At 34.4% G+C, this 15,672-nt stretch overlaps 2 protein-coding genes across 3 annotated transcripts in view; one reads left to right on the forward strand and one right to left on the reverse strand.

Moving 5' to 3' along the window:
- Positions 1–15,672, forward strand: part of LOC144453544 (uncharacterized) — a 42,430-nt gene that overhangs the window by 11,758 nt on the left and 15,000 nt on the right. The window contains exons 1-4 of one of the 2 annotated variants that reach the window (XM_078144856.1): positions 5,693–5,847; positions 10,947–11,833; positions 13,807–13,907; positions 14,371–14,440. In XM_078144856.1, coding sequence (XP_078000982.1) covers positions 5,718–5,847; positions 10,947–11,833; positions 13,807–13,907; positions 14,371–14,440 — 1,188 coding nt within the window. In that variant the 5' untranslated portion in view covers positions 5,693–5,717. Of the gene's footprint in view, positions 1–5,692; positions 5,848–10,946; positions 11,834–13,806; positions 13,908–14,370; positions 14,441–15,672 lie in introns of those variants that run through there. The other variant, XM_078144858.1, reaches the window with a different exon arrangement.
- Positions 7,271–15,672, reverse strand: part of LOC144453545 (protein yippee-like 5) — a 29,570-nt gene continuing 21,168 nt past the window's right edge. Inside the window, exon 3 of the transcript XR_013482420.1 lies at positions 7,271–7,280. The gene's annotated coding sequence lies outside the window, so the exon portion shown is untranslated. The remainder of the gene's footprint in view (positions 7,281–15,672) is intronic.

Genomic DNA, 15,672 nt, shown 5'->3' on the forward strand with positions numbered 1-15,672 from the left:
TTAGAATTCTGATTAATGAGATTGCTAAATTTTGTTTTTGTGTGAATATGGATTTTTAGAGTATTTTTGAGAGAGTTTAGAAGTACAGTATAAAATCACATTTATCTTAGAGCTGTTTTTATTTATTGCATTACTCTTCATCAAATAACATGCACTTTACACTCTGTGAGTCATTAGTCATATAGATTAAAAAAAAAATTGACAATTGAATATTAAAATTTGACATTTATATGTGGGACAGACTGTGTCCATAAAAAAGAGTAACATTTTGGGTATATTTCGGTGTACTTTAAGAGAATGACGTATGTACAGCTAACCTTGTAAATTCTAAAAACGTAGAAAGGAAGGCATATAAAATGTTTACAAAATGTAACCTCCAATGCTGCCAAGCTTCGACAGTAAATAGTTACTACCAGCAGTTCATCACCAGTGACACATACAAGAATGCTATTAACAGAAAAACAAAATTATTTGTAGTCGGAGAAACAGATACCATGAGTCACAAAGCTGTAGGTGTAATTTGCTTGACAATATTGATATGTCGTAAATTACAAGTTGTGAATATTCCAGGGTTGCTGGAGTGAGATGTATTATTATTACATATCGTATCTTTTGTGTGGTACACATGCAGGCACTTGTTAGGAATGCCACTGCATACCAGCTATACAAAGGGTAGGAGTCACTGTCAGTCTGTCAGGGCACAGTTCATTCTCTGTTGTTTCATTCTTTGTCTATCTCATATTCGGAAGTCACAAAAAGATAGAGGGAGCACTCTGGTGAAATGTGAACTGTTATCTCAGTAACGTTCTTGATCCGTTCAAATGGATAATTTTTCTATTTCTGCGCAATTTAATACTTTAATAACAGAAGAATTTATGAGATTTCTCAAAGGATTCCATCATTTTGTCACATTTGTGAGGGCATCATTATACTCTCAGACTAGGAGTCAAAGGGCAATATCCATATGTCATTGCTTTGATAAAGTTTCACCACTTAAAATGATTAGATTTAAAAAAAATGTTTAAATAGTCACTAGTGTCTTATGAATTATGATTTCTATATTTCCATAGTAATGATCAACAAACTGTCTTCCTTAAATGCCTGTACTGCACTTCATCTTTGTAACATTGCAATGTACAATACTGTTCATCAAATTGAGGAATGATTTACTTCATTTAATAATATCTATATGGATCAACTTCACCTGGAGAGGTCAGAGAAACAGAGTGATGATAGATATTCTAGGATTTAAATAGAAGCTAGCTATACATTTCACACATACCAAATGGATTAGAATACATACATAGTGTAAAATTATAGGAAGTAAGCTAGCCAGCCACCCTATTTATACTACATTTGATAATACGTCAAAGATATGTTGGCATTATACTGGGGGTAGGAGAGATCCTGAGTTTGAACAACCAGGTTTTAGTCACATATGGATATACATTTTGTAATTACAGAAAGGATATGACATACATGTACAGTATCAATACAAATGAATACAGCACTACCCCCACCCCATGACGTAGACTGTAATATTGTACACCAGCAATTTGATTTAGCCTTGAATGCTGATACCACTTAAATGAAAGTGTACAATCCAACTCCTAACTTAGCACTTAGCAGGTTTTAGCCCTTGCTTTTATTTCCATTGGTGGTTTTCTAAATTCTAGTCACAATGTGAAGGAGCAAGTAAATGTCAACCCATTGTCAAATGGCCAACAACACCAGCTGTCCTTGGCCTTGTGTAGTTGTTTTGTACTCTATAGAAGGATTACCTTAGTTGACCTTCTGAGGGGTTGTATCACAGGATCTATCCGCATAAAAAAATAATGTAAGTATGTCTGTAGCTTATCCAAGTATTTTTATTTCGTATTATTCTTAGTTCATTGTGTGAGAACTGAACCATAACATTTCATAACTCATGATTTGACAGGTTTAAAGACACAAAACAGAATATAATTGTAGCAGTCCTGTTTTGTAGGAAAGTAAAGACTTATGTACAATGTCTGTTGGAAATATTCAAGGTGCATGCATTCACCCTTACATACAACATATGTTACTCCAACTCCAAAGCCTGTCTTTTTCCTGGATCTATGGCTCTACTACACTTGTGGACGAGAGTAGTGGAATTACAGATCGAGCAAATAGATATGATAATACAAAAAAATTACAACATGTATTACATGTGTAGCAACTTTCCTTTGCACACTGTGTTCTGAAAAAACAAATGACTATTACTGGTATGAACTGCCATGGATTTCTGTTTAGGCACGTAACTGCTTTATATTTGGCTGGTATATCAATATTTAAGATGGGTGTGGGTAATAATTAATCCCATTGAAATGTCAGACGGAGAAAGCATCAATGGCAAGCAAGAAAGACCATTTTAGGTGATAAACAGTTGAGTAGTGATAGCAAACAGAAATGAGTACAACATGTACTTTCAAGTAGGATTGACTCTATCTCACTTATCATAGAGTCTTGTATTTAGTAATTGAATGGGGTATCTGAGTCACATAACATTTACTGTTACTAAAAAAAGTATGTACACTTAAAATAAACCAGTGTATCATAATGTCTTGATACATAGTACTTTATTGTGATTGGAATACATTAGTCTGTGATACAGAGAGCATTAATCAAAGCTAGGGTAGTCGTAGAGTTCAGTGTGGTGTACAACTGGTAAACATCTAGGCTAAACCTGTTTGTAGTCAGCAAATATCTCTCAGATATTTGGGTACTGTAAAATGTACATTCCATTGAAGTAGAAATTGTAGGTAATTATGAAATAAGGCATTTGTACTTTAATTTTATAAATGAGTGAGATTTGTCATATTAAACATGAATATGGAACTGACTAGAAATTGATTTATTCATAATTTCAACAACAACAAATTCATGAAACTTTAAGAGATGGACTTGTGTTGTAAGTTGTTTGGTTTGTTGGATGATTGATATTGAAAGAATGAAGTCTGGTGTTCCCAAAATACAAAAACTTAAATGTGGCACTTAAGACTTCAATTTACATGTACTTTCTCAAAAATATTACCCATGATGTTACGGTATGGATCAATAAATTAAAATAATTTCAATCTTTCCAGTCAGATAAAATGATAAATGATGGGAGTGGTGTAATCCAATTATAACTGTTGTTGACCTTAATTTAACACCAGATCCTGGCACTATGCAGTTCTTGTTTGTCACCCGCAGTGGAGTGTATCTGTGACAGTTGACCTAAGTGTAACTGACTATCAGCACACATTGATGGCAGACACTAAATTGGAAACTGCTGACTTGACATGTTTAATGATGTCTGGCTATTCACTAGTATCTTAAGCATGACAGCAATTTAGAGCATTCACTCTCTTCACAACAATTCAGAAACAGCATTCTGTAAATGCTATTGTAACACATTATATTAAACATGTAGTGAAAACACACAGACTGCAGTTTATAAAGGGAAGTTGGACACTCCAGTTCATGCTTGAAGGGAAATTGTGTGGTTTGCATTTAGGTCATGTAGAAATGAATGGTTGTAAGTGCATGTATATGTTCCATTGTAGGAATCACTACCATGTCATCTGCTTTGTGTCAGTGTCCACACTACTGAATGTGGTACAGTCACAATTTTCACAATAAGTGACATGCTCAGAATTATGAGATGCTTTTCACAAGCACAAACTTAACTATCACAAGAGGAGAACAAAGGAAATATAACAAAAGTGAGAATTGATTGATGAGATAATATGCATGTCGGCATGGCAACATTATCCACACTTAAGACTACAATGGCAAATATTCTTTATAGCTACATGTATATGAAATTAAGAAATGGTCATCATTCCTGGAACAAGACATTGTGAACTTTTAAATTTCTTGATAAAAATTGCACTTGCGCAATTTTTGTCATCACTATATACTATATTTCTCAACAGACTTGTTTGTTTTAATTTTATCTAATGATCCATTTGTTTGATGATGGTAAATCACATGAATTAACTAACAAAATGAATTGACCTGATTGTATAGTATAAATATTTCCTGTAAATTTGTACTCCATATGTATGTGCTTGCATTTTGATTGCATCTGTTCCATGAAAATTACAGAAATATCAGAAATTTTGCCGACCATTTTAAAAGCTTTTGACAGACAGATGGCACTACGTAACATTTTACAAATATGATTTCTTGTAAAGTATCATGATTCTGATAATTTTAAGTACTGTAATTTAAAAAATGCCGGAAAAAAAATTGTAATACTTCTAATACTGGGATGTTATCTCATTCGCATTTATTAGGTACTCCAAATATCAGATGTCATTTAGAAAATATAAAACTATAAAAAAGAATATCAAATTGCATACATAGTATGTACCCAAGGAAGGAAAATGAATATCATGTGATATTGTCTAATTATCTATTTTTGCAACGTGGCAGTTCAAAATAATGACATCATTGCTGAGGTACATATAGTATTCCTTCTAACAGTTAGGTCAGTCGTAGATTAAGTAAGCTATTTATAGAAACTAACAGTGCATGTAGGTCTCAATATTCCATATGTCATCAAAACTGTTGGTTATGTTACAATGTCGTGGATTGGACCAGTGTATATTATGACTCATTCATCGAATATTTGAAAAGGAATAAATTATCCATATAAGCATGTCCTTGAACAATTGTTAAATTATTCATGAATCATTGCATACATCGACCTACATAAAAGATAAGTTAAATAAATTATTTTTAAATTTCAACTTACTCCTTTCGAAATGATTAATTTCCAAAGTAGATATCAACTGAATATAATCCACATCATTGTTCTGTTGTCACGATTTCTACAAAGTATGCAATCATTCCATGAATCAAGGATGCTTAATTTGTATCCCACATTAATTATTGATAATTATCTTAAAGTCTTTAATTCATCTACATGTACTATACAATGTTACACATACCATTTCAGTTGTCGTCCTCCCAGGGTTGTACTATGCAATTATTAATGTTGCTTTTAATAGACAACGGGATTAAGGAATACATTGTAACTTGATCACCAGGGATTATTTTGTAGATGATTATACTATGTATAATGAATTCATTACTTTTAGGAAAGAAATCTCTATTGTTTTTTGTGTCCATGGGTTTATGATCTCAAGTGCGTATATTTTTAACAATTGCAGTAATGCTTAGCAGTATATATTTGTGTATGTATATTTTGTTTATATCCAAGAAAGGTTTTGTTTGTCTGTTTACACAACTCATAAATTAAAATGTATATTGATGTGTTGAGGGTTCTGCAACTGTATTGATCTAGGGACAGATTTATTGATCTTCACCCAGAAGTAGGACACAGGAACAGGAAGCCATACAATTACATTACCTCATCGTGCCCAAGAATGAGATCATCATTAGCCAATCAGATTCCATCTTACTGTTGATCTCTAGCCTTGAACCTAAGAGCCCTGGAAATGATGTCATTGTTAACAAATCAGATGTTCTGTTTCACTACATCCACAAATTTAAATTAACAGAATCCCCCAAATGATTACACCATCCTCTAGAGGGGGGTTACCTTCCACGTGGAACTTGTAAAAGATGACATCATTGAGTTAGTAGTAGTATAAATAGTGTTTTCAATCACAGTTGCCGGTTTGCAGAAAGTGAGAGTGTCTGAGTCAGCAGAGAGCTTGTTTCTAAAGCTGCAATAATCTAGTATGGTACTTTTACCGTTGTTGGAATTGGAGCAATCAATGCTACTCACTATTTTGTTGCCAATCACCAGGCTGCAGACTTGGCATCGCAAAGCCAAGTTGAAGTGGAAAAGGAAGTGTATGGTTTTTCCAGGTAACACCAAGACAGTTCATTACTTTGATAGAAAGAGACACTTTGCTAAGCTGCTGTCTGATGCAACACTTACTTTTAGTATGAGATAAGAAAATGGCAAGATTTGTAGGCTGATGACAGATGACAGATTTTAATAGTGCACAAACGTGTATTTATAGTTTTAAGTGAATTTTAATTCATTCATAACTGTTAATATTTTCTGTCATTGCTGATTTATGAAAGTTATCAAAACGTATGATATTGTGAACATATGACCTGTGTCAGTCATTCATCAAGTGTAGTGGTGGATGATGCAACATGTGACTTTTATAGCACAGTGTCATTTGATTCATCATACAGAAATAGTTTAGGTCATTGATCGCATCGTAGGTCTCATCGCTGGAATGTCATAACTGTACGTGTGTAATATATGAAGATGCTATCAATTTTCCATGTTCTTCTTCTGCTTCCTGAATGTTATTTTCAAACCTGGGATTCCGCAGATGGGAATATTTTAAATTTCTCTTTTTTTGAGCCCAAGGACATGTTTTGTAACAAAACGTAGTATGGAAAAAATGACCGTATTTATTAAGTTAGCTTAAATTTGATGAATAAGAATGGAGCCAGCCGAATTTGTGTACCACCATACCAGTAAAAATATGGAGCTATGTATAGATGAGTAAGCATAGTATGTTTAGTGAGGATTATGTAAAGGGTTACATTGTTTACAAATTGATGCATACATAAATAATATCCATGGACATCCTTCAGCTTATAGGGCTCTTGTTGATCAAAATCAGACTCTTTCGTGATGATGAAAACCCACATTTATCACCTAAAAATTAATGAGTGAAATCACCATGTGGAAAAGAGCAATAAATTGTCCATTCATATGATTTATAGCAAGTTGAAATGTTTCATAGTTATTTTCTGTTTATCATGTCCTTGCTGGTGAGAACTGTTGATGTCAACTCTCTAGTAGTACAAGTTTCTTTAAGATAAGATTTCAAAAGGACACCTTGGGCAGTGATTTCTTTTGTATAATCCAGCATAGCTTATCATTAATAATATTTTAATCCTTTGTGATCTCCATAGTTAGCTTGTAGGATTTACACTTGGTCAATGATTTGAAGGGCCTCTTCAACTTGTATCCACTACTTGTTTGTGAGTTTGAAAGTTTTCTCTTTTCCAAAGAGGTTAGACCAAAGTGTTGATAATGGTAATTCCCCACAAGGACATCCTTTCAGTTTGTGCTGTGTAAACCTGTGTGGAGGTTAATTTGTATGATTAGCATTTGATAAAAAGAGCCCAAACATCTCAATGTTACATCTGTTCTCATGTTTCATAGCAAGTTCATAAGTGCATTACCAAACAAAATGTTAGCATTGGGTTGTCTCAACTTGTCACTTGTATATTGTAAGTCACAAAGACACCCTCAAGACTGTTATGGAAATCTCTCTGCATGCACACCTGACTCCTTACTGCCAATGGGGGGGGGGGGGGAGTCTCCCATAGTGAAACTTTGGGACTGCGCAGGTATTTCCTGTATGCGGGTTTCAAGTAAAGAAAATGAACATAGGTTTAGTGTAGACTTCGTTATTTCTTATGAACAATAAAATGGGTCTGGACACTTTTTTTGTCTCTAAAAACAGTGTGCAGGACATATCTGCACATCTTGTGGTTTCCTTATTGGAGAGGGAAGATGTGTTGGAATTTCCAGAGCTACGTCTGTTCAGAATCCATGGTGTACAAATATAGTTGGATAGACTAATATCAAAGGATTAGACCATTCCAAGTATACACTAAAGAACACCAAATGGAAAGTGAATACATTTTTGATGGTTTTTTCTGTGTATTGTCAGTCATGATAAAAACATATACTCTAAAATTCTAGTCTATGACATATTATGTTAGTTGTCAAATATGTTCAAGGTAGTTACTCTTAAAAAGTTGTAGTGTATCTCATGTAGAGTTCCATATTAAGTATTGATAAAAAGGCAGACCATAGTTGTAGTGAATTAAATGGTATGCCCAGTTGTGTATACATTCTGTCAGTATGATAGCTTTTCATCACTGGGTACCTTTTGCCCTGCACATGTACATAATCAAATGTTTAGTTTGTGAACTTTCCATCAACCTTGTATACAGACATGTCTAGACTACACAACCAAACTCTTGATTATTCATGTACTGCTGCTGTTAAGGAAACACTTGCATTTTGCACTGACAGATATACAGTGAATGCTTCTCACATTTACTGTATGGAAGTTGTTGGTGAGTGATAAGACAAACTTGCTCTGTAGACATTGATGTTGTTGGACTCAGGTACAAAGAGACTAGCTGTGACTCATATAGGACAAACCTGCCTCTTTGGACATGAATGGTTTTGGTCTCAGATAAGAAATCAAACTGCCTTCAGATGTTGACCGCTAGTTCTGTTAGCACTGTAATTGAAAATTAATTGACCATACAAAACTATAGACGTATTTGCATAGGAACTACTGTGATGTTCTTAGCTTTATTTCATATGTAAAACCTATGGTGTAGGGTCCTTAGATACAGATCATCTAAAACTGAAGAGTGAATGTCCAACTTGTTATTCCACCACTTAATACTAATAGATTGTTGGTTTTCCTTATCAACTTTTTGTTTACCTTATGGCTGGTAACAGTTACTTATTGTCCTGTTAATTGTTTTCACTAAGACAGGAAGTACCAAATGTAAACTTTAAATATTAGGAAATCTGAGTGTGCTGTATGAATTGCTACCTTTACACACATGGGTAAGTTAACATGTACGCGGACCAGAAAGTGGAAAACCCACAGTAACCCTACACCTAAGAAGGGCTATTCTTCTAGTGTATTATGTTGCAATGTGTACAGTATCCGACAGCTGCAACAATCTTCCTGTGTTTAGACACCGGTACTAACACTACTGAAACAGGGGGACAAACACAGGCACAGGTACCAAACAGCTCTGACCAGGGGGACAAACACCTGCACTGACATACATGTACTAAGCTGTACTGATCAGGGGGACAAACACAAACATCAGCACTATGTACTGATCAGGGGGACAAACACAAGCATTGATAGTCAGATCAGGGGTACATACAATTATATGTAGTTAGGCAGTCTAGTCTACCTTTTTCATTCACCTTCAGTCACAGTCACCTTGGTTCAAGTGTTGTCAAGATGAACACCATAACAGCCGAGTTCATACTATGGGAGAAATTACTAGTAACAGGTGATGATTATTTCAATGTTTTCATTTTATCATAGTTTTATACTCTGTATTATTTTTTGGCTACAGTATCTTCTTTGTAGTGTAAATGTTGATATTGAGAAATTCCCCTTTGTGGCTTGGTGCACTGACAGATTGCATCAGGATACAGGTGACTCAAACGATGGCCTTCTGATCTTTTATTTTTAGTATTGATACTAAATTTGATGGAAGCATTTGTTACCGTGTCAGATCTCTTTGTTTCCAGTACAGAAAGCTGGCATTGTCAACTTCCTGCATACACATGCTCATCAAATGAAATGGGTAGGCTTTAGTGACGTTTAAACAACTGATGTGGCGTGTCAACTCAGATTTCAGAGAAAGGATTTAGAAATATGAGATAGGAAATAGTTGGAAACATATACATGCATATTGTTTCAGTTTTGTTAGCAGGTTTTAGTATTGTGTAGTCAGTTCATTGGTACAGTTGTCTGGTGAACTTCAGTCTTTGGGTTAGTACCAGTACTTATTATTTTTCAATGTAAATTGTGGGTGTGTAATTTACTGTCATTACATTTCAGCTAATGGTAGCATACTTCACTAAGGTTATCTTGTCATAGTGTGGTGTAAATTTTGCCATTTTGATGTTCCATTTTATATGAGGTTTTACTTTTACAACGAAAACCCAACAACTTTTAGAGTAGTAAACAGTGTATGCATTGTAAGTAGTGTACTTGGCAACATTGTCTAGTATGTCTGTGTAACACTAACAGTATAATATATATGAATTTGTAATTACTTCAGTTATGAGCTGAAAGCTAGTCCATTCCTTGTCTACATGTATCACAATTTATTAAGGATTTTGTATATAAAGAAAGAGCTAAAGAGTTGAGATAAATGTGGCAATTGTTTGGAAGGAAGTCTACATCTCAGCACGAGAATACATGAAACATATCCATGCTGATTTATTGGTTTGACCTGACCTAAGTTCATGTGTTTGTATACATCATGAAAATTCACAAAGTATAGATTGACACCAACAGTATGTCAAATTATTTGTTGTTTTTGAACAGGAAATATGTTGTCTTACATTCTTTCAAACACACTATGGCACAAAGGTTTACATTTATCAGAGAGTTTTATGAAGGAGAAATGTCAAAGTGAAGTGTCTATCCGTAGAAAGAACTTAAATGTATCTTTTATAGGAAAAAAACAAAGCAAAACCTTTAAATATATAAAGTAATGGTTTGCTCAATTACTTTGGTTATAACTTAGGCTGTACATTTGTGAATAGTAAGTATATTGAAATGGTACATTCATGCTGTGGTTGGTTTTACATTGGCTTGGTTTTACATTGGCTTGCAGTGTTGGAGGAAAGGAGACCCAGATAGTGTATCACACTACTTGCCCTGAGTGAAGGACACAAAATTGATGGTCACTTTTTTGTGGATGGCTTATTTTGTAAATGTGAAATGAAGCATGTATGCAGTCCTGACCTTAAATGAATGATTTTGTCAGAAAGCAAGGTTAAGATTTAGTGTGTTGATAACTCTAACAAAGAGAGAAAACTAATTGATGCATATCAATGTGGTATATGGTGTCCAAAATTTTAAGATGTCAGGGTCTTAGTAGACATTGATTGAAATGATCAATGGGGCATACTTCCTAGGCATAGATACTGAAAGATGAAAGAGATATTATGGATCGCATTGACAGAGTAACAGATACAATAATTGTGTTATTGATGTCTGACAACACCATCTCAGAGGTCAATTGAGTGAGAACCATTAATGTTTCAATTAAAATCTAGATTGTGACTTTTAGCTTATCCATAGAAAAAACTCCCAGAGTATTGAATAGTTATACATGTGTATGTTTTGTTTTCTTTGTTATTACAGAATCTTCTATGGAAATCAGTCCTACTTTGATGGACCTGTATGACACCTTAGCCAGCACAGATTATCAAACCATCAATGGTAATGACCAACAGTCCACCAATCAGGTTATACCAGATGACACACCTACCAATCAGAAATCTGATGATCACCAATCAACCAATCATAATGCAGATACAAATATTCGACCAATCAGTTCTATCTCTACCTCATCAACATCATCAATGGACAGCCAATCATCAAAGTCCTACACTGTGTCTTCACCCGAAGATGATAACAAGAAGTTTGAAGAGAAAACTTTGCAGAAAGAAAGCAGCAGTGAGTCTGTGACTAGTACCAGCAAAGATAGAACTGGACAGGAAAAATTGGCCAGCTCGACTGAAGATGATGTGAAATCACTACAAAATCAAGAGGAAATGATCACAAAAAGTATTCTAACAGAGTCACATTGTGAAAACACTGACAATAGGGAACTAGATGGAACAAATGAGGTTAATAGCAAAGAGAAAGTAGACTCTGATGAAGAATTAATTACAAAAAATGATTCAGAAGTTATGACTGATAATAAATCAGGCAATGAGAAGGTAGAAAAGACTGCTAATTTTACAGAAGCTAAGAACACTAGTGTGCAATCTAATAAAACTGGAGAGAGTACAGAAACAGATCCCCGAAAGGTTCGGAAATCGTCCCGGATTAATCCTCCTTTACCTGTGGATCCAACATCTACAATTAATGGAGCAGCATCTCCACCTGCCTCACCTCCATTGAAATCTAAACATCATAAACATAAACAAAATATTCAGGATAATAGTCTGTACATTAACAGGGTTGTTAGCGAAATCATTGAAACTGAACGAAAATATGTGGAAGACATGCACGATATCATTGAGGTAAGTTCAGTCTAACTTTTGACATTACAAGAACATTTATCATTATTACATTGCATACATATTGTAAGATATAGATTCTGCAGTACTCTGAGAGAGAGTCTGGGGTCAACCAGATAGCTTTTCAAGGGAGATAAAAGTTTTCTTGGAAAGTATACATGTCCAGATACAGCCAAACAGCAATAGTCCAAGATTTCATGACTAGTTCTACCAGGCCTGCCATTTGGTGACACACCCATATGCACACTGAGACAAACACTTGTATGTGTACACTTGTACTCACTCATACACATACACACACCTATATTTATATATGTACACATGCTATATACAGTACATGCATGTATACAAGTCATGTACATGCACAGACAACACACAAATAGTTGCATACACAATGGACAATCATCCAGACACACATCCACCCCATATATATGCCTATGGACACGTAGACAAAAATCTAAGGGACTTCACCTTGCATGAAATTTTAATATATAATTTGTGTGTTCTTCAAACTTGATTAAGCAAAGGAAATTAGATTTAGTTTTCATTTCCTGAAAAGTTAGCAATACAGGTACAATTTCCTCTTTGTCCAGTTCCTACTTGAGTCCACTTTGACAGTGTTGCTGCTGTATTTGCTGAACATATTAAACATATATGATTTAGACATATTAGAAATCTAATTGTTAATTATAATTTACCATTGTTTTAATTGACTTCTACTTAATCTGGTTTCATGATCAAATGATCAACTATGTCAGGTACAGAATGAGATAATGCCAGCTAAAATAATTGTAAACACTGCTGTTGGTGAATATTTCAGTTTTTTCAGTTTTCAAAAAAGTGTTTTTTTTTCACCTAATTTGAATTCACCTGGACTTTACACTTCCACCTGAAGCCAAAGCAAATACACAATTCACTTGGCCTGTACACTTTCACCTGAAGCCAAAGCAAATACACAACAAAGCTACTGGGACTACAGGTCAACTTGTATGTGTCGTATTTCTAGATACACATGGTTGAAGCTATTCATACGTGTATAATGTAGTTTTGATGATGAAGCCTTTGTTGTACTTGTACTAGGGATTCTTTGTCGGTCTGTCTTAGGAAGACATTGTTACGACTATAAATTTTATCCATGAAATGAAATACTGTGTCAGCAATGAACATTCAGTAGACCTTTGAGACTATACAGGGTTGTAGAAAAACTATCCAGGGACTAAGACAATATATTGCTTTATAATGTAAACTGTAGTATCAAGTTGTATGTGATACAGTGGCAGTCATCATGTGTGTGAAATCTGAAAGGATTCCAGGATAGAAGATTTCACACACATGATGACTACCACTGTATCACATACAACTTGATACTACAGTTTACAGCCTGGAATCCTTGCGGATGGGGATTTGAAATCTTGGTTTCCAGCCTGGAATCCATGTGGATGGAGATTTTTTACATTTTGGTTGAGGAGGAAACTAAAATTTAAAATCACAAACCACATAGATTCCAGGCTAGAAATCTTGGTGTCTCTCTCAGGTTAAAAATACTGTATGTAGAAAGTCCGGTCTATTAGATTTGGAGTGCCCCAAAAAATTTGTCACACATGATGAAACCTATTATACCTACTTTAAAATTTGTTGATGTAGTGGTTAATACAGGAAGTGGGTGCCTATCATACCACAGGTATGGTCTTTGACGTCAATAGTCATAACACATTGTTGTTGAGAAAGGAAATTGTCAGTCTCATAAAACTGTTGATGGAATCTCATTGTATGTGAGTTTGTAACATTTCACAGTTTTAATGAGGGCAAAACCCCTAAAACACAGTTGTGAATGATGTCACTGTCATGTCACTATGTAAATAATAAGTCACACAGAATGTAGGTTGTGGTTGTGGTGGGATAATATTGACATTTGTCATCAATGATCGGCAGCCACAGGTGTATGTCAACTTTGATCATTTCCTTTCATTATACAGGGTTACCTGGAACTTATTCTTGATAAGCCGGAGCTACCCATATCACCGGAAAATTTTAATGCCTTATTTGGAAATATAGAAGAAATATATAACTTTAACAAGTAAGTGATCTCATTCCAATAAATACCACATCACACTGCATTGTATACACCCATAAACCAAACAACAATTTGAACAAATATTTGTATAGTACACATAGTGTACGTGTATATTTATTTGGTGATTCTTTCTAACAGCTGGACATCTACATTTCCATTTGATCATAATTGAAATTCTTTGTATTCATATCTCCACCTCCAAAATTATTATTGATGTGTGTCCCTGTCATCTCCATAGGTCAGTCATTTCATCTCATGAATCAAAACATTACTGTTGTGTGTAATGAAAACATACTTTTATTGAAACAATATCATAAAAATATAATGTCAAAAGACTAAATGGTTCAATGAGTCAATGAGATATTGGTGCATGTTACAAAATATAATTAGAGATGGAATTTGGAAAAAATAAAAGGTAAAATAAATTTCTAATAGGCATTTGTTGTCTGATTTTCTTGTGTGACAGGGGTTTATTAGACGAACTTGAAAGTTGTGATAGTGATCCAATCAGTGTTGCTGAATGTTTTGTGGATAAGGTATGTATGCATCACTACCAGGGGTATCAATACCATAGCAGTGATATAGAAAATATCTAGAAGTTGGCTAAAATTACATATCCTTGGGAGCAAATTTCTGCCTTTGAAAATCACTAAATTTGTTCATTTGACAAAGTTTTATCACTAGTTCAGTACAGCCATTTTGTGTCCTACTTTCTTACTTTTCTGCGTATATAGTTGGAATTTTCTATATCTCTGCATGGAATTTGTGTTGTTCCCTCGCAGCTGAGGTAGTTTGTTGACTTTGAAGGCCAGAATAGATTCCAGGCCGATATTTGTATCATTCCTGGTATTTAGGTCCTGGATTGTGCATTCAATAACACTATTGAATAAAAAACAGTTCTGTAACTAAGATATCAAGGTTCACTGTCTCGCTGCAAAAAAAACTGATTGAAATTCACACTTTGGAATGCAGATATACATTGTGGTTGTCTGGTATCTACATCTATATATCATTATCAGAATAAAAGACAATGGATGTCAGTCATCCAACTAAATGATCAAATAAACTATTAGCAATATATTGCAGCAATGAGACCCAGACATAAATGGCCAATCTAGACATACAGTATGTAGTATGTCATTATTTTATAGCAGTGAGACCCAGACATAAATTCCATTGTCTGAACTTGCTGAGTTTGTCAATGTGACAGGCTTGTACACATGTTACTACATAGACTTACATAATGCTTTATTTTCATGACAAACAACTTGATATTGTTAAAATGTTGTTTATTTAAATAGTAACTATTTATCTGAATGAAAGCTTGTACTATATTTAGACTGTGTAAGATAGCTTGTCATGTTGTTCTGCCCTATCACTGTATCAGGCTTCTAAACCATGATTGATGTGAATGTTGGCTGATAGCGTGGCACAAATATCATATATTTATACAGGCTACCACTATATATTCCTTCCATTTAGTTCCTTCTCTTTCATCATTATAGAGAGAATTCCTGTAAAAGTTGAGAGACTAGCACATATTTTTTTCAGTTTCAGTGATCATTTCATTATAGCTCTTGGTGTTATAAATTCAGTTGTCCAATATAACTGTGTTCTGTAAAATTTCCATAAACACAAAGAACCTGCATATGTCAGAATTGACTTACTGCCAATACTATATTTTCAAGGGATTCAATTTTCACTTGAAGGATAATTTGGGTGTTTTTCCCGGACTTAAATTTCCAATGATTTAGGAAGGTATGCATGG

This window comes from Glandiceps talaboti, chromosome 2 (assembly GCF_964340395.1).
Source record: "Glandiceps talaboti chromosome 2, keGlaTala1.1, whole genome shotgun sequence".
NCBI classification, from domain to species: Eukaryota; Metazoa; Hemichordata; class Enteropneusta; family Spengelidae; genus Glandiceps; species Glandiceps talaboti.